This window comes from Cebidichthys violaceus, unplaced genomic scaffold (genome assembly GCF_023349555.1).
Source record: "Cebidichthys violaceus isolate CVI_PGR_0920_01 unplaced genomic scaffold, fCebVio1.0.p SCAF_40, whole genome shotgun sequence".
NCBI lineage: Eukaryota > Metazoa > Chordata > Actinopteri > Perciformes > Stichaeidae > Cebidichthys > Cebidichthys violaceus.
The window spans coordinates 709,781-735,392 of record NW_027176595.1 but is presented as its reverse complement, the minus strand read 5'-3'; the positions used below and the strand labels follow the sequence as shown (position 1 = coordinate 735,392).

Here is a 25,612-nt window from a genome sequence, read left to right as displayed (position 1 = left end):
CTGACCGTTTTAGACAACAATGTTCATGAGGATGGCAGCCTGCATTCATAACATGCTATACACAGACAGGATGCTTCACAGCTCTTATTTTTAGGCAATGTAGTCACCAACCTGCCTGCTACCTGCTTCCCGCGAGTCATTCGGGTGTTAAGGAATGCATAGCTGGCTTTTTTCTAACATGCATTGCCCACTGATAAGCCTCTGTGACAAGTCGCCATTAAAATTGCCATTCTATTGGCTTCAGCTCCATGTTTCCTGAACAGTTTGTCCCTGAATACTTGGCCGCATGGAGCAGAGAAACTGTCGTAAAGTGATGCAAATAATAAATAATACCAGGAATCTCAGATATCAATAGCGATGCTCTTTGTGATGAACAGCGGCTAATGTATCACGCACGGCGAACGCGTCATTGATAGGCTGCTTGTGATGGAGCTTGTGTGTAGCAGCAGCTCCACCAGCACAGACGATCTGAGATGGTTTAAAGATTAATGTTGTTAATGTTCCCGTTGGACCAAAGTACCACATTACCAACAGCTCGTTGTGCATTTATTTTATTAAAACATTTATTGTGAAAATCTGTCCCATCTTAATTTTTCATTGTTAATTCTAGACTTTTAAAGAAATTAAGGGCAAAAAGAAAACATCATATGATGCCTATGAGGAAATTAAAAAAAAGGAATACTGTGATAAAAGCTTCTTTTTTTTTTAAATAAAGTTTTAAGAAGAGATTTATAAGTAGTGGCAGATTCAGGAGACCTTTAAAGCAGCATGTAAATAAGCAGCAGAGAAGCAAAGAGTGCATGCATCAAGTGTTCATGTGTCTACAATGTGATCCAATCTGACCTGCACAGGGCTGCAGCTATCATTGAGGGCGATGAGGTCATGTCCTCTCTATTCTCCACTTTATTCTCAGGGAATGTGGGGTTTTTAAAAGCCTGTGGGGAGTTTACATTCTGCCATTAAAAATGAACACTCGTGGATTTTTTTTATGAGCTGATTCCTGCACTTTCTGGTCTCACTATACTTAAATCTGAATTATTTCAGGCCAACAGAAAAATATAGAGAGACTTTGAGTCCTCGCAGCCTAAAGAGAGCTTAGCAACACGATCTAAATGCTTTGGATGTTAGGAATAAAACAATATAACTAAACAGGTTGCTGAGTAAATATAATATAAGATATTAAAATCTGAGATATACGCATTTTATTGTTGGTGTCTGGTCAAAACCGCACCATAACAAGAGCCAATATGTTGCTGAATAAGACGGTCCCTGAGCCACTGATCACAAAGATATGATCGCATTAAAGCTTTTAATAAAGTAAACATCCTTGAAACCCTGACCTGGGACTTTGTTGACCAACTAAAAAAGTCACATTGAGAAATCCGATGACGCCACGTAGACGTATGACTTCATCCCTGTTCTGTCAATGACTGTTGTTGCCAACATTGTCTTTGGCGATGCTCCACACACCTGGATGTTTTTTTAACTCCGACTTCTTGGTAATTTGACGGATCATAGGACACAGGGGCAGCCTGGGACTATGTGTAACGCTAGAGACCTCTCTCTCTCTGGCGTTTGTCCAAGAGCTGGCATAACACCGGGCTGAAGCAAACAGACATTTGCCACAGGCTGAGGTTCTCTTTTCTCCTGGTGAGTCTCTGTGGAGAGGAGTGAAGGGAAGCTGGAGGGAGGATTGCATCTGCCCCCCCCCCCCACAATACCATATAAGAGACCTTGAAACCTAATAGCTGTTGCTAAAAGTCTCTTCCTCAAGCTGTGAACATTCAAATACTCCCACTTCAATTTGTCTTTAATTTGTTTAGCCTTAGAGACCAGTAGTGCAGGGAGGCGACGGATAATAATTTGTATTAGCATTTAGAACTGAGGTCAACTCCTATCATAGCAGAAATTAATTGAACATTTCCTGCTGGGATAACCTGAATCACGTGATCTCCCTCCTCTGACTGTGTTCATATAACTGAACAGTGCATGATAATGTGAAAGTCCTTTGTGTTCTCAATTCTGAAACAAAGTTATCTGCAGGCTTTCTGCTGTCACACAACTGTTTTATGACAACGGTGAAAACAGGTGGGCAGATAACCTTGAAGCGATAAGTTGTATGAATAACATTTATAGTCATGTGGAATATCCTATTAGAATAGCTGCTAAGATCAACAGTGGAGATCCAGGTCTGGAGCGAGGTCACATCTTAAGTGGTTGGAGTTGTGGTCAGAAACACAAACCTGAAGATGGCAGCTAGGCTATTTCCTCCGTTCCGTTGGCAGCATCTGTGAAATGCCCAAGACCTCTTCCAAAGGATTAGTGAAGCAGTTAAAAGCAGCTCTGCCCGTCCTAGAAGTCTGTCCAGTTGAGGGACAGCTGGAGCCACCAGCACAACGTTATACAGCGCCATTAGCAAGTACTGCAGGACTCTCACGGATAAAAAAACAACAACAACCATGTGTTATTCTACATTTTAAACATCAAGTTTACAAAATCAGGAGAGCAGTACAATTTCTGTTTCAGAGAAAAGCAACATTTTTCTCGATGTGCGTCAAAGTTATTTAGGCAGTCAAAGGTTCAGTGTTGTAAATAGCTGGGAGAGGTTACATTTAGGGCCTTCATGACTACACTCCCATACATAACCTCCTCAGTGAGAGCAAGTTTACGATGTATCTGGTTATGATGCAAAAAGGGCAGCCATGAAGTGTCACATGCCGGACCTGCGGGTCAAATGAGAACCATTACTCAAAGATCTCCACTTTATTCTAAAAGTTAAAGAAAATATGTTTTTCAAATCAACTTCTAATGACTCTGGTCTACTAAAGTTATATTGCACCATCAGGTATGACGTAGGCAGACAAATCAACAGCACATGCCAATATTAAACCACGTGCTATTGCTGTTTGCTGTTCTTTATTTGTCCTGCAAAACATCTCGGATGTCAATACAACCAAAAGCACTGAAAATGGGCCAACATAACTGCTTCTAATGACCCATAAAGCGTAAATAACTGGGCTCCAAGCCTCCTGTGCATTTGAGTTATAGTCTCCCTCTTCTGTCAATTTAACTTCAATATCAATCATGATTGTTTATTTGGGAAAATGTGGGACCTAAGCAAGACTCAAAGGGAACATTTGGGTTGTCAACATTTTTTATGAGGGGTGGGTGCCGTGTCAGTGGGCATGTGACTGTACACTGGGTGGAGCCGAACAGAGGCCACTCATTTCAAAGCCGAAGTCACTGGATATTAGGCCCTAAAATAGCCCTACAGAGGGTATAAAGGGGTCCTCTCACACTTTCCCCATCAGACGACGATTCTGTGCAACAGCAAACACACTGTGCAAACGATCAATAAGAATTCAGATGAGAAAAATTCACAGCAGACGAGAAAAAGAGGACCGTACAAGCTAAAGAAGGGGATTGGATCACGGTGAAGCGGAGGATTTGAGAGGTGTTTGTATCGTGCAGAAACAGCAGGAGATACTCCAGCTGGGGAACCAAAGGGTTAAGAAGCAAGCGAGGCGAGGACAAAAAGGACACAGAGCAAAGGATACTGCTCTTTTCTGTGGATTGGTGCGTTCTCTTGGGTTTCTCACTTGCCCCCTCCCGGGCTGACAGCAGAGGGGGAGGCAGAGTCTCCACCATCGCAGGGATGAAGTACAACTGCCATGTGCCGGTGTCAACGTACACACGCAGCTCACAGTACACGCCGACGTACCACACACCTAGCTATTTATCAGCATCACATTACACCCTAACTACACCGCACTACACACCCGCATACACCTCCCCGACAAAGTACAGCACGACGCAGTACACACCCACTTACAAGGCCGCGTCGACGTACGTCCCCTCGTACAGCAAAGGGTCACGGTACAGTTCAACGCGTCGCACACAAGCACAGGAAAACCCTGCACCCGTAGCACCTGTAACACCTGCCGCGCCTGCAAAGAGAACAGTGCACTTCCCCAATGACATCATCTTCCAGGATATTGTTAGACGAGGGGATTTGGAGCAAATCGGTCGCTTCATGAGAGCGAGGAAGGTTCGTGTGGATACAGTCTTCCACTCGGGTATGTCTCCACAAGCTTGTCCTTTCTTGTCACATTGTCCAGAATGTTGGTTTTTTTTTATTTGATTTGACATTAGAAATAATAACAGTTGATAAGGAAGTGACTGCATTGCCGCAGCAGAGGACTGACATGGTCTTATGTGCAGGTATGGCAGCGCTTCATGAAGCCGTGCTAACAGGAAACATAGAGGTGGTGAAGTTGCTGGTGAAATATGGCGCCGATGTTCACCAGAGAGACGAAGACGGCTGGACTCCACTACACATGGCCTGCAGCGACGGCTACCCGGAAATTGCCAGGTGACCCTTTAACCTTTTTAGCCTTGACTGATCTTGCTTCCCTTTTTCAGCAAACTGACCGCACAGAATGAAACATGAAAGACTTCCTCACCTGCTGATTAATTGTCTTTGTTTATTATGTTGAACAGATATCGGCATTTAAAACCACAGTGAACTTTTGCACATTTTCTGTGAAATGAGAATGCTTCAAATATTCCTTTACAGATTAAGAAGTCACAGGGAATAAAAAACACATATGAAACAGTGACATAATTCATCACAATTACCCAGGGATCAAACGAATGGATAATCATTGGATAGGAGAGAATTTAAATGTCAAAATATGAGGGAGGATGTTTTGAGTTGAATTATATCCATAAGAAGTCATTTTGGAACTGATCCTCAAAATATGAAGCTTTATTTATGTATTATGAGCCATTGAAGAAGATCAGTTGCAGTAATAATAAACTATTCTATGTTTTTTTTTAAATATATCTGAGAACCTCTGGTTGACAACGCTCTGCTTCATTCTCCCCTCAGTTATCTGCTGTTGATGGGCGCCAGCACCGAGGCAGAGAACGAAAGCGGAGAAAAGCCTGCAGACCTCATCGACCCAGACTGCACAGAGCTGGTCAAACTGTTCGAGACGGGCTGTGTGGGATCGGGCACCAAAAGGACCCAGGACAGAGCAGCAACCAAGACAGAAGGCTGAGCAGCCACTTGGAAAAGAGAGAAGAACACGTTTGACGGTGTTAAACAGTGCAATACCAAAGAAACTTGTAAAGGGGGGGGGCGTAGTCCGGGTTTAAGGCCATGTCACTGACCCTGTAATGCAAGATGGTGGTTCTGTGTGTAAGTTTCAAAAGTTATTTTTGTAAGATGCAGCCTGAAAGCAATACACTGTGAGGCTGCATTTCTATTTCTGGAGGTTATTTTAATTTACTTTATTTTGCATATTTATCATATACTGCAAGTGTCTATGCAGCAAATGTTAATCTGTCGTCACTCTCAGTTCATGTAATACAATACTAACAATGTGTGACTGTGGTCCAGGACTAAATATCTATTGATTTCTAAAAGAAATAAGAACAATCTATATATCCTCATGGTATTTTGGTTTAAGTATTTTAAGTAGCTGGTAGCGCCCTGCAGACCGTATTTTTCCAAACTATTATTATAATGCATATTGAATTTACAACACAGAATTTTGGCCCAAGATGTTTGTGTTTTATAGTCTGAGCTATCTATCCTTGCTGCTGGGCAGAAAGAGGATCAGCTAAATGAATAATTGATACTTCATTGATGGTCAGAAATAAAATAAAACAATTAAAATTAAATAAAAACATTAAGTTTATGCTGTTTGAGCACTTGTACTACTGCAGTATTTCCCCTGGTGTATTGCCGTTGTTTCTGTAGTAGAAATCAAATGTCAGCAAGGAAAGTCTTATAATTTTATCCTCAATAATTATTTTTGTACCTTTTCATAAATAAAGAAACCTTTTATAAATATAGTTGAGTTGCTGTTGTGCAGTCTTTATAACAAAATGTTAAATGTATCACAAGAGAGAGAACACACTGGTATTTTCACCAGCATGTCTTCAGGCTGTAGCTTAAAGCATCTTTAGAGCAAAGATCACAGCGGATACGTTTGCCCACAGCTTTTGTCAGGTTTTGCTGCTGCTTTAAAATTGTAAATGATTACAAAATATATGCTTATATTCCAGGTATGGCATCCTAACATGAATGTAAAATGGTAGTACACTAGCAATAATGAAAAAATAACTGCAATGTTGTATTTTTATCAGAATCAGAATCAGCTTTATTGGCCGTACATGGAATTTGACACTTCGGTTTTCACTTTGCTCTCAACGTACATACATAGAATATACAAATAAACAAGAAAAATATAATATTTTTTATAATATAAATATAAAAACAAGGACATTAAAGACAACAAAGTAGAACAGAGAAACTAAACATACACATTTAACATTTATTAACTATGTACAATATAAATATAAATATATATTGAAGAAATATATATTCATTTTATATTATTTAATATATATTAAAGAAGTGGAAAAAAGTAAGTGGAAAAATAGACATTGTAAATCAACTAGTGTAGCCTGAACATAATTGACCACATACACATATTAATTTGTATTAATAATAATAACAATAAACGATAGATATCTCATAACAGTAGATAGGGACTTTGTCTATTATTATTATTAATTGTATTATTATTATTATTAGTATCATTGTTGTTGATGATGTTTGTAGAATCATACGCACAGTGTCTTTGTGGAAGCCCTTTCACTTCCGTTCTGTTTCCCGGAAATGATTGGTTGGCATTGGCAACGTTTTAGCAGGTCTAACGGCGTACTCAGTCTCTGAATAAAGAAACCGAAAAGAAGGGTTGTAAAAAAGGTTTGTAGAATATCTTAAAACCGTGTCCTTTACTGTACACGTTGAACATGTTATAAGTGCGTTAAGTGCATTTCTAATAATTAGTTGGGACCGGTAAACCCAGCAGAAATATTAGCTGATTGAAGCTAACGTTTACGACAAGACAATGTAAATCGCCCTGCTAGCTAGCTAGCCAGCTGGCTAAAGTTAGCTGAAATCATTGTGTCAGCACATCTACAGTCAGCTGTCCAGCACACAGCTGTAGGGGGGCACGAATCCCAATAAGCAGAAACGATTTTAGAGGCAATAAAGAGTCTTGTCCGTGAGGATGTGACCAGTGGTTAACGCACTGGGTTTGTCTATGTAGCCTGATGCTAACACCACTGAAGCTACTGGAGCAAGAACGTAAACAAAAGCTTCTTTGGTTCGCTATCGTCACTGTTTGTATTGTTTCCATACGCACAGCGTCTCGTAGCTGTATAGAAATGAGTTAACGTTGGAAAGGATGAGTTAACAACACTTGAATTAACCTGACTTATGAGAACTTTATAGAGGATATAGTGTATTTAAACGTTTAGTGACTAACTTTAGTATGTTGCGAGCACATATAGCACTGTGGTCTATCCAGCAGTTTAACTAGATTAGTTTTGATGTACATGTATAGCTGTGTTATTTCATTTAGAAACAGAGTCCTTGGATCATGTAGAGATGCTGTATGTGTTGTTTGTTGTTAGAATTCAGCTGAGGACTTCTGAACCGTTTTATTCTTCAAATCCACTCACCATAGAGGAGCAAGGAGCGAGTACAGACTGCAAACAGAATGACCAGGTTTGTAACAAGTTAATGACTGAAGTACACACACATATATATATATATATACACACACAATGCACAAGTACAACTAGACCAGCGTTAATAGTGTTTATTAAAATGTAATAATAACATTTGATTTTAGGTTTGTGCTGCTTTGGGCTTGAGAAACTGAAGAATATGATTAGACTTTAAGGAAATGAATGTCTACTTATGCTGCTTATCTGTCTGTTTTTATGTTTGTGAAGCTCATCTGCTCCCAGGATGGTGAATAGTTACAAGCGGACTTCAAGCCCCCGATCCCCGACAAACAGTGGGGAGCTTTTCACCCCAGCACACGAGGAAAATGTGCGCTTTATTCATGATAGTAAGTACACCGTCTATCATGGATGTGTTGAATTACTTTTAAAATACTCTTTTAAGTATTTCATTTTACTATTGCGGGATTTTGCGGATGACTCATCTTTTTGTGTTCCAATAATACAAAGAGTAATTAATAATATAAAAGCTCAAGAGTAAACCAATCACGACGTAAAGAGCTCGTCTTCTCTAGCGAAGAAGAGGGAACCAAATAGTTCATTGTGTGGATTTCAAAGGTGCCCTGTGGAGTTTTCTTGTGTTACTCACCAAATCTCATCACTATGCTCATTGTGTCATCATTACAATGAGATTTCATTGCGTGTATCCTTGAGGTCTAACCGACGTGTCAAATGCATTTCTTGCCTCAAAACAACATTTGTATCTTGGTGTGTTCCTGTCACTTGTAGATCAGTCAAATAACGTGAAACCATTAGCTTGACTAGGTATCGTGTCACCTGTTTGTTCACGCACAAGATAAACAAAACAGGGACCCACTCATAGGAAAACACTTCATAGTGCTTTTATAGGTTAAGACCTCCACAGGGAACCTTGAAGTCCTGAGAACAGTATGTGTCAATGAGGTGATCGTGTCGAGCTAATGACTACAGACCATTCCTCAGATTTATTTCTAAGCATCACTTCAATCATCATCATTAAAAGTATAAATAGTGCCACATTATCTGAACCAGACAACTTAATTGCCCACTTTGAGTAAAGTACTGGCATTGAAGCACTTATGTACTGTCAAAAGTACTGACGAATTAGTTTGACAAGTTCTAAAAAGGCAAACCTGCGTTAACTTCTTATTTACCGTCAGTCGGTCTTGTCATGTCATTACTAACAAGTCTGCATGGTAGGGTAACATTTCCTAAATGTAACAAAAGCATTGTTGTCTTTGCTCTTTCCCAGCCTGGCAGTTTGTTCTCCGAGACATCAGATCAACACAGAATAGTGAACGTAATGACCGTGGACCACAGGAGTACGTGGAGAAGAACCCAAACCCTAACCTACATTGTAAGTAACAGTGTAAGTTAGTAGTGAAGTGGATTGTATTGAATATGTCACACTAAAGGATTCAAGCACAGGTCACTTAACAACTTGTTTCCGTCTGCTCTTGCAGCTTTCACACCAGTGGACCTGAGCGACCTCAAGAAACGCAACACACAGGACTCCAAGAAGTCCTAGTCTTTCTCATGACGGTCCAGTCGCTTCTTTCCACCCATTTATCCTCGAGAACTTTTCCTCCATCAGCCAGAAAGTCAGCCCTGTTGGCCAGTCTAGCACAGAATGCCAATCTCATTTCTCAACTCTGGACCATAGCAATGCCCGTCTCTTTCTTTACCCTCTGCAACTGACCATGAAGAAAGGAACCAGGATTCCAGGGAGCAACAGATCCTCTCGTCTCTTGGTTCATGTTTTTTTCCAAGTCACACAATTTTCATATGTACATTCTTTATGTGGATGGGACTGATGCAGACTTTCATCATACTGACATCTGATGCTGAGGTACAAACTGTCAACACTCCACAGGACACAAAAGACTGCAGTCTTAAACATAAACCGTTTCTTTACTACTGCTACTTATATGACTTTGGAGGAAAATGTGAAAGGGCTGACTTCTTTTTTTGTTTGTTTTTGTTTTGGAAGGTAGTATGATCAGTAAATTGTAGAAGTAATGGAATCGTCACATTAAGGTATACACTTTTATGGGCAAGTTTTGGAAGCCAAATGCAACGTAGAAGGCCAACGTTTTTATTATATATTTTCTTGCCCTCAAATGGACTTTACTAAGTAGAGACCTCCCCGAGTATGCTGCCCTTGGTTAACCCCCCTAAGCCTTGAAACAAAATGTTGAATAAAAGACTTTTACAGTACTTCTGCTTGTATTGATCCTACATAAATATTGACCATGGAAAAGGGAAACTAAGTTAAACGTACTCTAAATTTGACACTGGAGGGTATTTCTTAAAGCCAGATAGTTAGAAGCGATTATGCTTTATCGTGGTTGTGTTGAGTTTAGAGCTGCTGCCAATGATTATTTTCATAATCAATTATTTAGATTCATCGATTAATCATTTGGTTCTTAACTTGTCAGACAATAAAGAATTTCTTAGAACCACATTTGATGTTAAATTTGCTTGTTTTGTCTGACAGGTATTTAGTTTAAAGTCATGGAAGGCTATGAAAACCAACAACTATTCATATTTAGAAGGATGGAACCAGTAAAACGTTGACATTTTTGGTTTAAAAAAAAAATACTTGATTAATCAATGAACAAAATCGTTGCAGGTTGATTTTCTGCCAATTGGCTTTGCTCCGATTTGCTCTGTGAAGTATGAGTTTTTGAGGGAGTGTTTGGCAACGCGTATTACGTGATGACGTAGTGTTTACGTGCACTACGTACCGAACCAGCTAGTCTATATACAGTCGACACTCCCGTATTGTGTATCGTCGTCGGAGCAGAGAGAGCTGAGCTGTGAAGAGACAAAGGAGTAGAACCAGCCGAGTCTAGGGTGTATTTTTTCTATTTCGTTGACAGTTTAGCATTATACGAGCAGCAGCATAATGGCCGATAAAATGGATATGTCTCTAGACGACATTATCAAGCAGAACAGGCAGCAGAGAGGTGGAGGCCGCGGTGGTGGAAGAGGCCGAGGCCGCGGAGGCTCCGGCGGCGGACGAGGAGGCCCCGGGCGTCTCGGAGTCAGCGGCGGAGGGTTTGGAGGCCGAGGAGGATCCGGGCCCATGAGGAGCCGACAGAACCTGAGCCGCGCTAGAGGCAGACCAACGCCTTACAGCAGGGTAAATTGAGAGGAATGAGCAGAAAAAAGGAGCAAACCGTCGGCAGACCTGAAAATGCCTGGTTAACGTCCTTCTATTCTCCATAGCTAACCCGCTAGCCAGCGTGCTAGTAAAGCGAATAAAATGTTCGCTATAACCGCCGAGTGTCCCTCGCGGATGCTCTATGGTTTGCGGTTAATGGCATTAATGGAAGTTTATTGCATAGTGTGTCCCTTCTTCCCACCACCCGTATGTGTTACATCATTTTTTTCCCAAGAGGAGGCCCTTTGGAAGAGCGAACGTGTTAGCCACATTAGGCTAACTAGCTAAAGTTGGATCAGGAAGGCCTCGGCGGCGCCATTTTGAATCCAGCATTTTTTAAATTAGAGCTAGTCGTCCAGGGTCTATAACGGCTTTCCACTCCAACTGTCTGAATGACGGTGAAAGGAAACCACGTCATCGAGAAAATTCACCCTCAAATGATTTTTTCCCACCACTTTTGGAGCATAGTTTTTGTCCGTGTACCGGTGCAGCGTCCAGGCGGCTTTTGTTCGAAGGTGGCCGGTGGGTTTCACAACAAGGCCTGCTTGTGTGGCTGTTACTTGTGGATGGATCAGTGGACTTCTACCCCCTGATAAGTGTTCAAGGCACACCCTTCACTCCTTAAGTGTGAATGAGTTTAGACGAGCCCAAACAAAGCCCCACACAAAATGGCGTGGTCTCAAAATGGACGCACAGATAATCCACGCTCTCATAGAGGAGATAGTAGGCCCTTATCTAGTTTGCTTTTCCAGACCATCCACCCCCCCCCACCCCCCTCATCTAATGGACACTCCCCCCCTTCATGATAGCCCTTTTCGTGGCTTGGTAAAGAACTTTTGATCGTGCCAGGAAACGCGGTGCAACGCTGGAGGCAACACTGCTTCAGATGGCGACCCCCTGTGTACCCCGAGGATCACATCTGGAGAGCCTATGGTGGAGGCGCAGATGGCAAGAGAACAATGGGCGACATTGGTAGCTAGCCGGGGTGGGCACGGTGTTCATGGGTTAGCATAGCCATTGTGGGTGGGTCATTGAGTAAATGTGTACAGCCTCAGCAAATGCCGCTAGACCTCATTTATTTAAATTGTATCCATTATAGAAGTGATGTACAACCCATTTCCTTGCTGTTATTGTTATATTTTGTCCCGTGTATGTCCTCTGTCTGAACTGATTCACTTGCTTGTAGTGATGGGGTGGGCAGGGAACATTTGGGGATCCTCTTGGGGGGTGGGGGGGCTGAGCACCCTGTTGGAAGTGGAGCCCCTGCTTGCCCCAACACCCAGCCGTGTGGACTCTGTGAATGACAGAGGCAAGGGGATCCTGAAGTCAGCAGGTGCGTTCTCTTTCATCTGTTGCAGCCCAAACAGATTCCAGATAAGTGGCAGCATGACATGTTTGACAACGGCTTCAGTGGCTTCAGTGGCCCTGCTGGAGGTGGCGGAGGAGGAGGTGTGGAAACTGGAGGGAAACTCCTTGTCTCCAATCTGGATTTTGGGGTCTCAGACGCAGACATTCAGGTACTTGGATTTTATTTTTGTTGCCTTTTGTCCATTTATTTTTGTTGGTGGAGCATGTTTGCCACGTGTGCATGTTTTTAAACGGATGGGACAAAGGAATGGCTGCTCAAGGCATCCTCTTTTTTTTTTTCCTTTAGGAACTTTTTGCAGAATTTGGGACTCTGAAAAAGGCTGCAGTTCATTACGACAGATCGGGGAGAAGCCTGGGAACCGCAGATGTCCACTTTGAAAGGAGGACAGATGCCCACAAGGCCATGAAACAGTACAATGGCATCCCGCTTGATGGTATGCCTCAAATTTTATGCTTCGCCTTGTATTATGGCTGCACAAATATTTTCACCTTTTTTTTGTTTTGTTTTTAGCATATTACTGACTGTTTCAGCACTGCTGCCCCGCTTACATTGTGAGGTTCATGGTGTCTTTGTTACTTTAGGGCGGCCTATGAACATACAGCTCGTCACATCACAGATCGACACACAGAGGCGACCTATGCAGGGGTGAGTGCACTCGTCTGTTGTTCAAGCAACTTGACTGTAAACCGCTGTGGACACCTTGTGTGACGGGCCCCGTTGTCTTCAGTCTGAACAGAGGTGGTGGAGGAGGAGGCATGAACAGAGGCCGCGGGGGTGGATTCAGAGGCATGCAGAGAGGCCGCGGAGGACGTGGTGCAGGCGGTGCCGGAGGAAGAGGTCGGGGCGGTCGCGGCGGTAGCAGCAAACAGCAGCTGTCGGCAGAGGAACTCGACGCTCAGTTAGACGCCTACAATGCCAGGGTAGGTTCGGCAGTCGATGAAATACCTCTTGTCAATTTAATGGAACTTGTTTTCGCAGTGGTCTTAATTGATTCTTGTTTTTTTTTGTTTCCAGATGGACACCACTTAAGAAATGAGGCTCCCCTGGTTTTGTAATCCCTTACTGTCTGCACAGAAGGGTAGTTGTTACAAATGTGCAGAATATTTTACACATGGTTGTCTTCTGATGTGATTGAAATTATTGTTCCAACCTCTTCTTTTAAATGCCCAATGTGTTTTTTACCTGTTTTTTTTGTTTTGTTTTCCTGACTAAAATGGTTTTGGCTGTAGGTTCATGTGAATTGGGGTTGTCTCAGTTCTTTCTTCTACCATGTAGTTAATGACACTTGTAATAAAACCTACAGTGCATATTAACCAAATACTGTCTCTGTTTCTGTCTAAATCTTTGTCAATTTTCGTGTGATTACAATTGGTGACCATGTGCATGAAATCAAGCTTTCCATTTGATCTTAAGCAGGGCCTCAATGTGACGAACGGGATACATTTGCCTGTTTTTTGTTTTTTTTTTCGTTTTTTTTAATTATCTTTTGGAATAAACATTTGTAATGTTTTTACAACAAACTTTGGAATCTACAATTCCTCAATAGATATTTTGATGAATCTAGTACAGGGTCAGCTTTTTACCCAAGACAACCCAGTGAAATACTGTTAAAGTAATAAATAACTGCTTGTTTAAAGTCTAAATTGCTTCACTTGAAATGGGGAATTTCCACAGCTGAGCATTGTCACGATGATATTGTTTTAATAACTCAATTCACGCTTTAAAGCGCTACTTCATCCTAACCACTAGATGTCGTCATGCTCCGTCACCCTTAAGGTCAAACGTAATGTCAAGTTTAAGAGCCTGCCGACTATTGAAACGCACTAAAGGAAGTGCCTGCGCGCCACGCCTTTTATATGAACTGCATCGTGTTATGTTCCTCCGCGGTGGATGAAGAACTTCTGCAGTTGCCCAAAGACTGTCTGCTCAAAGAGTGAGGTGAGATGAAAGTTTAGGTCTAAGCGTGTCTGTGCAGCAGAGCTCTGCTTGTCCACACGTGTTTTACACGCAGCTTGTCCGGAGGGGTTGTCTGAACACATCAAGGCACCAATGTTTAAATCAACAAATACTGTTTCCGGTTAAGTTTTCATGTTTGGAATATAAAGCAATTTCTTTTTGATACGGAAAGCATCAGTTTGTATTTATGCACACTTTTCTATCTGTCTGCACAGCATCCCATAGTGGTGAGTGGACACAATAACAGGAACACCTGACATTAGCCCTAACGTATTAAGATCTTGACCTAAGTGACAGTAATACCTCAATGTAAAAATACTACAGTTAAAAGTACATCTTTTGAATTTCTTAAAATGTCATGTTAATTAATTAAGCTTCTTGTATTGTGTGTACGCAAAGTACAGATTATAAATATGCTTTTATTTTGAAGGCAGTACACCGGACGTTGTCTCACCTTAAAAGCGGGAAGTGCCTTGAATTTTCTTCCACCGCTTTACTTCACTCCCTCGCGCCACCATCGACAGGAGGCTGTCACAGAGTACCGGCGATAAATAACGGTAAGAGTCGGTTAATCACGTGCTAAACTCTTCCGATAACTAGTTTTAACCGAGCGGATACGTGTTTAGACGGTTAGCAAACATGTCCGAGGAGCTTTGGTGTAGTTAGAAAGTTGTTCTGCTACCTGATAAGGAAGTCATTTTAAGTTATTCGGCGGCAGTTGTTCGTTTCCGGGTGTTGACTGTTAGGTAACGATCCTCCATTTGCTTCTAATTGTTCACAATACCTCACACACGATGAGTGGATGCATTCACTAGTTCACCAAACAAAAAAAAAAGTGCATTCAGAGGATTTTAGTCTACTTTAAAATGCGCGTGCGACTCGACTGTCATGTGGCTCATAAGGAACATTTTCTGCCACTTCCTGGAACGAATGCTTTACTCTTTTGATTTGAATTGGCCTGCAGGGCTCACACCTTAAACCAGCCACCGTTTAAAGGCTTTGATAGTCAAGAGCACGTAGATTACATCTGCTGAGATCAAGTGTGATTCAGGTGACGGTCCTCTTTATGTACTTTTGATGGTAAGCTGTGTGCTCAGCTGAATGACTGCTAAGTGATTTTCTTAAATATCCTCCCTTTTCCTTCCTGGGTGTGCGATACATGGCCAGGAAAAAAAAAAAAAGTATCCCTTCCCATTTTAGGACTTTGATAACTTTCAGATCACACATTTCTGTCTCAACCTTTTTTTTTTTTTTTAATTAGCTTTGTCTCTACCTGAGACGTGCAGCCCTGCAGCGGAGGCCGGATGTCTCATTTTGCAGAACAGTTTCTCTGGTTTGACCTGGTTGATCTTGAGTTAGGCCCGATTAGCTACAGTGTAATCAACCACAGAAGAAGACTTTCATTTCAGGTGTTCCCTGACATCAGTAGAACAAGCTTTAAAAAGTGCTGACCTGAACGGTAAAATGATGAATATTAACTTATATTTAGAAAGCAAAGGTGTGTGTACTTCCTGTCTCTGATACTCAATATCTGCTGTTCAAAGCTTCACTAATACTACCAGTTATTTAGGTTGTCTATTTGATCTCATTCTAAAGTATGTTGGGATCCGATACAATGCAGCTTTCAGAAGCACATCCTCTCAATGATGGACTATATTGAAGTAAAAAGCTGGTAGAATGTATAAAGGCCATGCATTTTTCACCTTAAACCCCCTTCGTTGGTTGAATTTGTGGGTTTATGCCTCCCTGTAATGTGAGGTTGTTGCCACCCTTTAGGTAAACCGTCACACCTATTGTAGTTCTTGATCACGTAGAAGCAGACGCTCTGTGAATAAGCCTCGACCTTTCAGCTGGCACCTTGGCGATCCCATTCACTGGCAGCTTCCTGCTGCTGCTGCACACAGGGATTTCTCACCGGCTATTTTTAAAGCTTCCTATTTGTTCTGGTTCTTCCTGGGATAGAGTAATGTTTTTGTTTCTTTTCTTTTTTTTTCCCCTCTCTCCTTGGCTCATTCTCTTTGTGATTAGTCTTCTGGGCTCTTTGGTCCAATAGCCTTTACACTTGATCAATAACCACAAGCTCATAACCGGTTCTATACTGTTCCGTATCTTATTTCTTCTGCATTGCCTCAGCTCTGCCTGAAGCTCTTGGTGCAACACTTCCTCAAAGCTTTGGTATGCGTTGCACTTCACCCTCGACTTGTTACTACAGCGTGTTTTTTTTTATCTACTGACATAAACTGTAGCCAGCATCCCTTCTTTTTATATTAATATCATTACAGCATCTCTAAAGACATATTAGGGTGGGTTAGTGAGACGAGCTGTGCTTCAGATTCAAACTGTGCGGTTTAACACGCAAAAGGAAATGAATCAGTCGTCTCGTCTGAAAAAGGAAGTCAACGGTAGTGTCTTTACAGACGGGACCTGGTGGCAGTCTGACATGCAAGGCACGCTTGCATGAGCTAAAAGGCTGCTGCTGCTACTTGGTGACTTCAAATCTAAATCCACACAAAGGTGGTGGTGGTGCTGCTCTTCATGTGAGAGTTTGATTACAGCATAATATCAGCTGATATACATCTAATTCTGTTCAATGTATGCATGAAAAAAGTTTGACTAAAGACAGAAATGTGGGGAGTGCTTTGAAGGAGAGTCCAGAATGACATGGAGGTTGATGCGTTTACTGCATCGACTCGTTGCTGAAGCATGTACTGATTTATAAGAACTGTGCAGAATCAGTTATTCACAACAAGCCGTGGGACCAAAATGTTGATTTTTAATCCGTTTTTTTTTTTTTCTCCTATGATTGATCAGCTTTTATCAAAGCATCGTGATCAGGATACGTTGATGTGTGGAGAGATCATGTGGGGAACAAAAGGCAGAAACGCAAAGGTCTCTGGCAGACTTGAGCGTCGCATGAAAGAGACTAAAGGAGATCAAAGCGGCGGCAGATCTGTGAGTGACGTCTAAAGGTCACCTCACAATTCTGTTACTTTTATTGAAGCAACATTGATACGCTGTTGTCTCTGATGTAGATGTTGTGTTCTCAGCAACATTTTATTAGATTATTGATCCTCTTCTGTAAGACTTCAATTTCCCAAATTCTACTAGGCACAAACTCCAAAGCTCCTGTTGTGTTTCATGCGTTTCTGATGTCTGGCTGCCTGCTGCGTTATCACCTTTTAGCCACATTGTTGTTCCTCTCTGTGAAGAGCCCGACCAGTAGTCCACTGTGTGATCCATGGATACAGAGCCAATGAGATTACATCAGTCATACATGAACATGTAGATCCAAACAGTCCTCGTATGGTAATATCCCCACAAGATTCCAAAGGTAAACAGGAACACGTTGTGACCGATTCCCAGTTCAACCTGTTTTCATCCAGCTTAGTGCTTTAGCTAGTTAGGGTGGATGATTATGTTATAAGTGTTGGAACCCTTTGCGGTCTTTGTTTCGACGTCATGTTTTACAAATTTTTGTATCCACCTTGTCCAAGAACTTGTAGATATCCAGAATGCACCCACACTGTCAATTTAAGGTGCTTTTTGGTGTCTATAACACTGAAATGTCAGTTTCCTCTGACGGCTCTTCTCTCAATGCTTCAGTTGAGTCGCAGGGCATTAATGCAGAGGTGAGGAAACTACAGATTTCGTAGCTTCTACAACTCACGGTTGTGAAACTGCGGTTACGGCAGGTTAATAGGTTTATGAAGCCTGTAACATTGTAACGTCACACACTCGTACCTCTCTGCTTCATAAAGCCTGTAATGTCACACACTCGTACCTCTCGGTTTCGTAAAGCCTGTAACGTCACACACTCGTACCTCTCCGCTTCATAAAGCCTGTAACGTCACACACTCGTACCTCTCTGCTTCATAAAGCCTGTAACGTCACACACTCGTACCTCTCTGCTTCATAAAGCCCGTAACGTCACACACTCGTACGGCTCTGCTTCATAAAGCCTGTAACGTCACACACTCGTACCTCTCGGTTTCATAAAGCCCGTAACGTCACGCACTCATACCTCTCTGCTTCGTAATGTTCGTAATGTCACACACTGGTACCTCTCTGCTTCGTAAAGCCTGTAACGTCACACACTCGTACCTCTGCTTCGTAAAGCCTGTAACGTCACACACTCGTACCTCTCGGCTTCGTAATGCCTGTAATGTCACGCACAGTCATACCGCTGTGCTTTGTAAAGCCTGTAACGTCACACACTCGTACCTCTCGGCTTCGTAATGTTCGTAACGTCACACACTCGTACCTCTCGGCTTTTTAATGTTCATAACGTCACATACTCGGCTTCGTAAAGCCTGTAACGTCACACACTCATACCTCTCGGCTTCGTAAAGCCTGTAACGTGACACACTCGTACCTCTCGGCTTCGTAAAGCCTGTAACGTCACACACTCGTACCTCTCGGCTTCGTAAAGCCTGTAACGTGACACACTCGTACCTCTCGGCTTCGTAAAGCCTGTAACGTCACACACTCGTACCTCTCGGCTTCGTAAAGCCTGTAACGTGACACACTCGTACCTCTCGGCTTCGTAAAGCCCGTAACGTCACACACTCGTAACGTCACACATGGATTCCCTGGTCCTCCATTGAGCTCGTTGATCTCCAGTAACGTTTGATGACACTAATGACTCCTGTCAAAGACAATCCTCTTGATGTGTCGCCAGTTGACACCTCCCAGCCACTTCCTCTCCTGTCCCTGAATGCCTCATTAGCCGTAATCCCACTTTCTATAATCTCACAGCTCAGCGGTGTTGCTAAGGAACAGCCCTAATCTGAAGCCTCCCGTGTTTGTAAAGCGGTGCTTCTTATCCCCGCCAAGCCCGCCGATTATCCTCCTGTAGCACAGAGCTGTGAAGGTGAGGACACGGCGGTGAGCGGGTTCAACGGCATCGCCGCTGTTCGTTAGCGTGATCTCATGACCTGTGTGTCGCTTCCCAGCAGGCTGAACAATCACCCTCTCATATTTGTTTATAGCCTGTTATCCAGAAAGAGTGTGCATCATTGTGAGGGCAATGATGTCAGTATTGTTCAAACTAATCCATTTACTCACTGCATGGGTCTTTAATTTGCTCATTCAACTGTTGTATAGTCCTGTCAAGATGGCATCTCTGAGTGATGTGACTGTGTGCAGACGTTACATGGATTTATAAACAATGTCTTCTTCGTTTGCTATTGTTTATGTGAACTGTGTTGCTGACAGTGAGAGACTGAAGCTGCACTGGTTCATTCACACTAAGCAATCATATGCTAGCGTAGTTTATCGTTACATTACTTATATCCAGTTGTGTTGCAACTAATTGCAGTTTTTTCATTGATTAATCTATTTATTACTTTTATTGTCTTTTTTTTTTTTTTAATACCGTAGATGACCGTCAATGTTAATACCACGGTACCCCATGATACCGTTACAACCCTACTGACCAATGGTCCAAAACAAAGATTTTCTTTAATTTAGTATTAAAGACGACAAAATATAGTTTGGAAGCTGGAACCATCCACCAGTTTTTGGCTTGAAGAACCGATTTTAATCAAACGACTGATCGAGCTCTACAATCAGAAAGCCCTAAAAGAGCGCTCCACCAATTTAGCATTGCATCTATAACATCTGTCTTTCTGACAGATGTTTGAAATCGGTGTCGTTGACCTTTTTGTCCTCCATAGACTTCACAGTGCGGCAGAAGCCTCGTCACGTCTTAAGGGACCTTAAAGTCCGTATAGTGCAGCTCTCTACCTAAGGTGTGTCTAAAAGGACTCATCACGACAGTTCTGCGGTCGGTTGCTCTGTGACTGCAACGTACAGGAGAGTAGAGGAAGTGAGAAAAACAACCCGTTTGATACTTGGAGTGATGTAACACCATCGTTGTTTTCTTACTATTCTTATTCCCTCTCACCAGGAACACTCCCACACAGCCGAACACCTACTGAGGAGTTTGTGCTTCTTTTTTTTTTTTTGGGAGCCCTGAGGCCTCGTCTTGTAAACATTGCTGTGTTCTCACTTCCTGCTTGGCTAATACCCAACAGTATATGTCAGGCACAATGGAACAGAGGAGGGCGTCAGGCCGGCGGAGCGACAAACCAGTTATTGTGCCCGGAGTGTCTGTTTGGAGCGGTGTGATTTTATTGTGGTTCAGGTTGTAAATAGCGAGTCGGGGGTTAACTTTCATCAAGCACCACCTCTGCTCAGCGAGTCAAGACTGAGTTTGCACTTCACTGATTTGTTAGCTTGTCTCTGTTGATTTATGATGACCTTTTTAACTCAAACGTTGGCACTGATTTGCAACAGCAAACAAATATTAAGAGATTATTTACACTAAGAAGTTTAATTGGACTTAAATGGAGAAGCAGTTTGTTTATCGCCTTATGTCTTCTTCCTTTTTTGTTTTAGGGTAGTTGACATTCAAGCATCGATCTTTATTGGTCTGTTTTAACCCTTTATCATAACTTAAAGGAGCAACGTATGACATTTAGAGCGTTAATATAGAAGCAAACAATATCAGATGGATTGATATTGGAGTAATGTCTACCTGAGCAGAGACTGAAGGCACTCTCTTTTTGTTAAGCCATGTTGAGAGCCGTTGTGAAGCAATTGAAAAGCTCCCAATCTCGTATCTTGCACCATTTTAATGAGTAATGAATCCTCTTCTACAGTTTGTCGTCTCTGTTTCCTGTTTGGCTGAATCTCTCAAATACAGGAAGTTGTGTTCTTTCAACACGCAAATGTTGAAAAAGAACATGGCAGCCTGAATCAGGAAATAAAAACTACAACTTTATCAACAAGCGCTTATTTTGCAAGCTGCTATGAAAACAGCTGGTGTGGGTGGGTGTGGTCGGTCACTTGTCTGGTCTGCAGGGAGAACACAGAACATCATCCAGCTGCCTCTTGGCTTTTGCAGGTGTTGATCAGCGTTGTGTATTTCTGCGCCCAGCACACGTGCATCAGATGTTATCAATAGATCACTGGTTTTGTTTTGTTTTTTCCTCTACTGCTTTTCATGAGCAACATTTGAGTTCTGTAGCAGCAGGATGATCTCACGTTGTTGTTGTGCCGTTTCCTGCTCAGGATCAGCATCCTCTCCTCTAATCAGCAGTGACTGGTGTGACCGTGCAGCTGGGTGTAGAGGTCCACATTAGCGCTGCTGTTTGAGGAGCCTTTAGCTCAGATAATCACCAGCTTCATGATTAAGAACCGGCTCCATCCTGAGACGGGTCCCGGCTCTGGTCCGTGCTAGCGTGAACGTTTACGTCTGTGCTTATGTCTCGGCGTACACTAATGGACAAAAACGCAATAAAACTGCCTCGTCTCATGCCAAAAAATACTGCTAAAGTTATGTGATGATCCACACAAAGCATGTTGTGGTCTGTGCATAAAAAGGGAGCTCAGTTGTCCTCCTTAACCGTCTCACTCTGGGTCAAAGTTGTTGCTGTCAAGTGTTTTTAAAAATGTTTTCATACTTTTGAGCGCTGCCAAGTAAATTCCATTGTGCTCTACAGTGTATATAGCTGTTGGCAGAATCTCAAAACTGCATATCACACTGAACGATATCAGCATAATGTATAGATGGCAAACAAACCATAAGAGGAACAATGTGATCTATGGTGTTTGTTTCTACAGGAAATGCTGCTTTACTGTGCTGGATTTCTTAAAGTCAAAGTTCAGAGGGTTTTTCCTCTGGACTAGTAATCTGTAACGATCGTCTAGCAGCCGGATGTCTTAACAATGTGCTGCCTCAGCTCCTCACGTTAATCCAACTACATTAAAGCGAAGTAAAGGGTAAAAAAAGAGAGCGGTCTGTGTGGAGTCCTGCCGTCTGTCCGTGTCCCTCTCTACTACCCCGTCCTCTAACCGCTCTGCTGTCTCTCTCTCTCTGGCTGCGATTTAGAACACGATGGCAGAACAGGATCCCACACCGGAGGAGCTGGAAGCGCTGGCAGCCGCCAACAGAGACAGTGAGAACAGAGTCAACTACAAAGCTCCTGCCCAGAAGAGCTTACAGGAGATCCAGCAGCAGGACCAGGACGACGAAAGCCTGCGCAAGTACAAGGAGGCGCTGCTGGGCAAATGTTCCGCGGTGGCAGGTCAGTGAGACTCGCTAAGTAACTCTTAGGATATTATATAGAATAAATATGAAATGTGTATGTGTGTCCATAACTCTCTGTGTTTGCAGTACTAATAGTGTTGCATCAGACCTGTTATTTGTTGTGAAAACAGTTCAGTCGCTCATTGAACTGTTATTCCGTTTCAAGGCTGCTGCATCCGTGATGTTTGAAGGCCGATAGAAACACGATAGATTGAGGGAAAAAGCCGATAAATAAGTGCCTCGACATATAGAGCCGGTGTAAACCTGCAACTGAACATGAAACTAGCCGATAAATCAGATCTAGGTGAGAACAATCTTTTGAAAGAATGAAGTGAAACTCAAAGTTTTCTCGCTGTCGGCCTGGCTTGTGACTCAGACAAAGAGCGGAGAGGTTTTTGACGGTGGGTTACGATATTTGAGAGAGAACCTTTTGGTGGGGAGAAGCAAACGGGTCAGACGTGACACAAACACCTCACGATTGAAAAAGCATGGTTGATGAGGTTCCTCCCCTTTGTGCACCATTGTGTATTCAGTATTTCTCTCGGTTATGAGTTGATTGGTAGATCATGATTTCTTACACTGTGACTCTTTTCTCTCTCTTAGATCCTAAAGTCCCAAACGTCCAGGTGACTCGAATGACTCTGCTTTGCGATACGGCTCCGCAGCCATTGGTCCTTGACCTGCAGGGTGAGTAGAGCATAGTGTGTGATGTATGTATGTATGTATGTATGTATGTATGTATGTATGTATGTATGTATGTATGTATGTATAAACTGACTTTTTATAGTTGACCACGTACAGATTTATTTCACCTGAAGGCACAGATGCCCACGTTGAGGCAGCTTGTCTTCCTCCCAGCAGACGCTGGAAGGATTATCTCATAGTAACATTCATTATGAACAGTAATCACTCCCATCCTTGTCTACAGATATGGATTAAATGGGCTGCTGGTTCATTAGCCTGCTAATCAGTAATGACAAGATTCCCTTGTTAGTGGGTTTAATGAGACATTTCCTGTCGGCTCTCCCTCAGTGGTCCCGATGAGCATCGACGGAGCTGGGCTCACTGCGCCACATGGTGGTCACTTTAGAGACTGCAGGGTGATCGCATGTCTAAATACATCCTGCCTTTTGAGAATCCCCTCCTGTTTATACGTTTTTAGTTTGGAACAACATGCGTTTTACACAAACTGATCTTAGGTTCTATAGTCTTGAAACTCGATTCTCTTCTCACGCTGTGTTGCTTTCCCTTCCAGGAGACTTGGACAACTTGAAGAAGAACCCGTTTGTGCTGAAGGAGGGAATCGAATACAGAATAAAGATCAACTTCAAGGTGAGAGAGAGAGTCTGGTCTTTGTTAAACCCAGGATTGCTCTGTCTGTTGTCTCATGTCTCATGTCAGTGAGCCATGTTTGTTGTGGGAGACTGTTCAGCAGGATGTGATGCATGTCGCCTTTTGCAGGTGAACAAGGATATCGTGTCGGGCCTGAAGTACACCCAGCAAACATTCAGGAAAGGAATAAAACGTAAGGCTTCCTCTGTTGTGTTCTTTCATTGAGTCTCTGCAAATCTTTTAGGTAGGTTTTGAAATGCCGTGTAAAGTAGCATCCTCTTAAGTAAAGGAATAATGTAACGTTGTGGGAACGAGATCCACATCCATTCGTGTCTGTACAGTAAATATAAAGCTACAGCCAAAAGCTGCTTAGCTTAGCTTGTAGCATATTCCCCAAAATGACGGACTATTTCTTTTTTAAACGGGCCAAATAAACCGTCTTTCTTGTTGGAGTGATAACACTGAAGTTCGTACTGTATCTTTAAGTGCGTTTGCTTTATTCTCAGTGAACACATTGGTAATAAGCAGCTTATTATGAACTAATAAATCTCTTCTGTACAGTTGACAAGTCTGACTACATGGTCGGCAGCTACGGGCCCAGACCCAGCGAGGAGTACGAGTTCCTCACCACCATGGAGGAGTCACCCAAAGGGCTGCTGGCCCGCGGCACCTACAACATCAAGTCCAAGTTCACCGACGACGACGAGCACGACCACCTTTCCTGGGAGTGGTTCCTCACCATCAAGAAGGACTGGACAAATTGATTCCCCCTCAGCGACGTCCGTCTGCGTCTTCCTTCGTCCCTCTCTCTTTTCCTCCCTATCGTTCCATGACTCCCCGTCTGGAGTTTGTCTTGATCCTCGGCTTCTTTCTGCTCTCTCTCCGTCCATCGACGACCTTCTCTTAGTTTCCCTTTTTTTTTTTTTTTTTTCTAAATTCCAATCACTTCATCATTCCTCCCGCCGCCGTAGCGCTTTCGTTGGTTTGCACACGCCCTCCTTGTTAAGTATCACATCTTTTTAAAAATGGAGGAAGCAACAATGTGCACAGTACAGATTTTGCTGTTATGGTTTGTTTTATAAAAGAAAAAATATGTAAAAAAAAAAAAATATATATATATAGACCGTTAACTGCTTTTGGAAGAATTGATAAACTCTGTGATTCCCTCTGCCCTTCAACCCTTTCTTTTCTTTTCTCATTCTTTATTTCTCAGATTGTTTTGTACTATTACCGTGATCTGCCTTGGAAAGCAGTAGTGCTGTATGTGGCAACCGTTGCTGGACACCGCTCTTGAACGCAGCCCTCCTGAAGCCTTTTGAGCACATTATTTGCACCAGGCTCTTGGTCAATTACTTTGAAATCAGGCCGCCTCTTTAGCACCCTACGAAGTCTGAGCCAATGAGTGAACTCCATGTCCTCTGACTCCTCCCTGTAGGTGTGGCTGTTCTACTGAACAGGGTGTTGTGGCAGGTTTGTCAACAGCCATGTGGCCTTAACAAAAACCCCTTTTATGGAGAATTAGACAACCTAATTGAGCCGTTTGCCTTCAGATTATATTTGCCAGACCGTCATGTGAGCGTTTTTTAACAATACTTGTAAAACGTGGACCTTTATCACCTTTTTTATATCGGGTTTTGAGGATTTGTAAAAAAGCCATCACGGTGTCATTTACAAACATCTAGTATTCTAAATATCAGTTTAATGAACTGTAAATGTCCTGCTTGTTAAAGTCCAGGTTGTGCTGATAGCCTTCTGTCACCCGGTGTCCTCCTTAGTCCCCGATTCCATCATATCACCTTTTGTGTTACTGCAGTCTCTTACAACCACTACGCTGCTCCTGCTGACTCAGCGGCACTTTGTGATCATCATCGATCAGTGAGGTGAAACGTTGTCTTGACTTCTGACCCGGTGTAGAGACGTCAGTCCCCAACCAGACCTTTTTTAAGTGTTATCTGTTTGTATTCACTCCACATGTACGGGGAATGAGACCTGCTTCGGTCAGACCGATGCTGTTCTTGGTGCGTTGGGTTTGACTGAATGTGTGCCACTTGTATCACCTACAGTTTACTGATCTCCTGTGTTCACATTAAAGTGTTCAGACTGGGCCCCG

At 42.7% G+C, this 25,612-nt stretch overlaps 4 protein-coding genes across 4 annotated transcripts; all 4 read left to right on the top strand.

Annotated features, from left to right (window-relative positions):
• The first annotated feature begins 3,284 nt into the window (after positions 1-3,284).
• On the top strand, positions 3,285-5,860 carry ppp1r27a (protein phosphatase 1, regulatory subunit 27a). The gene is made up of 3 exons (XM_068727976.1): positions 3,285-4,076; positions 4,222-4,372; positions 4,892-5,860. Exons 1-3 carry the CDS (start codon positions 3,656-3,658, stop codon positions 5,061-5,063), a joined length of 744 nt encoding a protein of 247 aa, XP_068584077.1. The 5' UTR covers positions 3,285-3,655; the 3' UTR covers positions 5,064-5,860.
• Positions 5,861-6,693: 833 nt separating this feature from the next.
• On the top strand, positions 6,694-9,804 carry mcrip1 (MAPK regulated corepressor interacting protein 1). The gene is made up of 5 exons (XM_068727946.1): positions 6,694-6,781; positions 7,495-7,588; positions 7,819-7,937; positions 8,840-8,944; positions 9,051-9,804. The coding sequence occupies exons 2-5, from the start codon at positions 7,581-7,583 to the stop codon at positions 9,113-9,115; spliced, it is 297 nt and encodes a 98-aa protein (XP_068584047.1). The 5' UTR covers positions 6,694-6,781; positions 7,495-7,580; the 3' UTR covers positions 9,116-9,804.
• A 556-nt stretch (positions 9,805-10,360) lies between these two features.
• On the top strand, positions 10,361-13,440 carry alyref (Aly/REF export factor). The gene is made up of 6 exons (XM_068727989.1): positions 10,361-10,732; positions 12,112-12,270; positions 12,408-12,555; positions 12,704-12,767; positions 12,850-13,042; positions 13,137-13,440. Exons 1-6 carry the CDS (start codon positions 10,496-10,498, stop codon positions 13,149-13,151), a joined length of 816 nt encoding a protein of 271 aa, XP_068584090.1. The 5' UTR covers positions 10,361-10,495; the 3' UTR covers positions 13,152-13,440.
• Positions 13,441-14,523: 1,083 nt separating this feature from the next.
• Positions 14,524-25,607, top strand: arhgdia (Rho GDP dissociation inhibitor (GDI) alpha). Its single transcript, XM_068727917.1, has 6 exons — positions 14,524-14,635; positions 21,973-22,168; positions 22,774-22,857; positions 23,426-23,502; positions 23,632-23,695; positions 24,064-25,607. The coding sequence occupies exons 2-6, from the start codon at positions 21,979-21,981 to the stop codon at positions 24,264-24,266; spliced, it is 618 nt and encodes a 205-aa protein (XP_068584018.1). The 5' UTR covers positions 14,524-14,635; positions 21,973-21,978; the 3' UTR covers positions 24,267-25,607.
• The last annotated feature ends 5 nt before the right edge of the window (positions 25,608-25,612 follow it).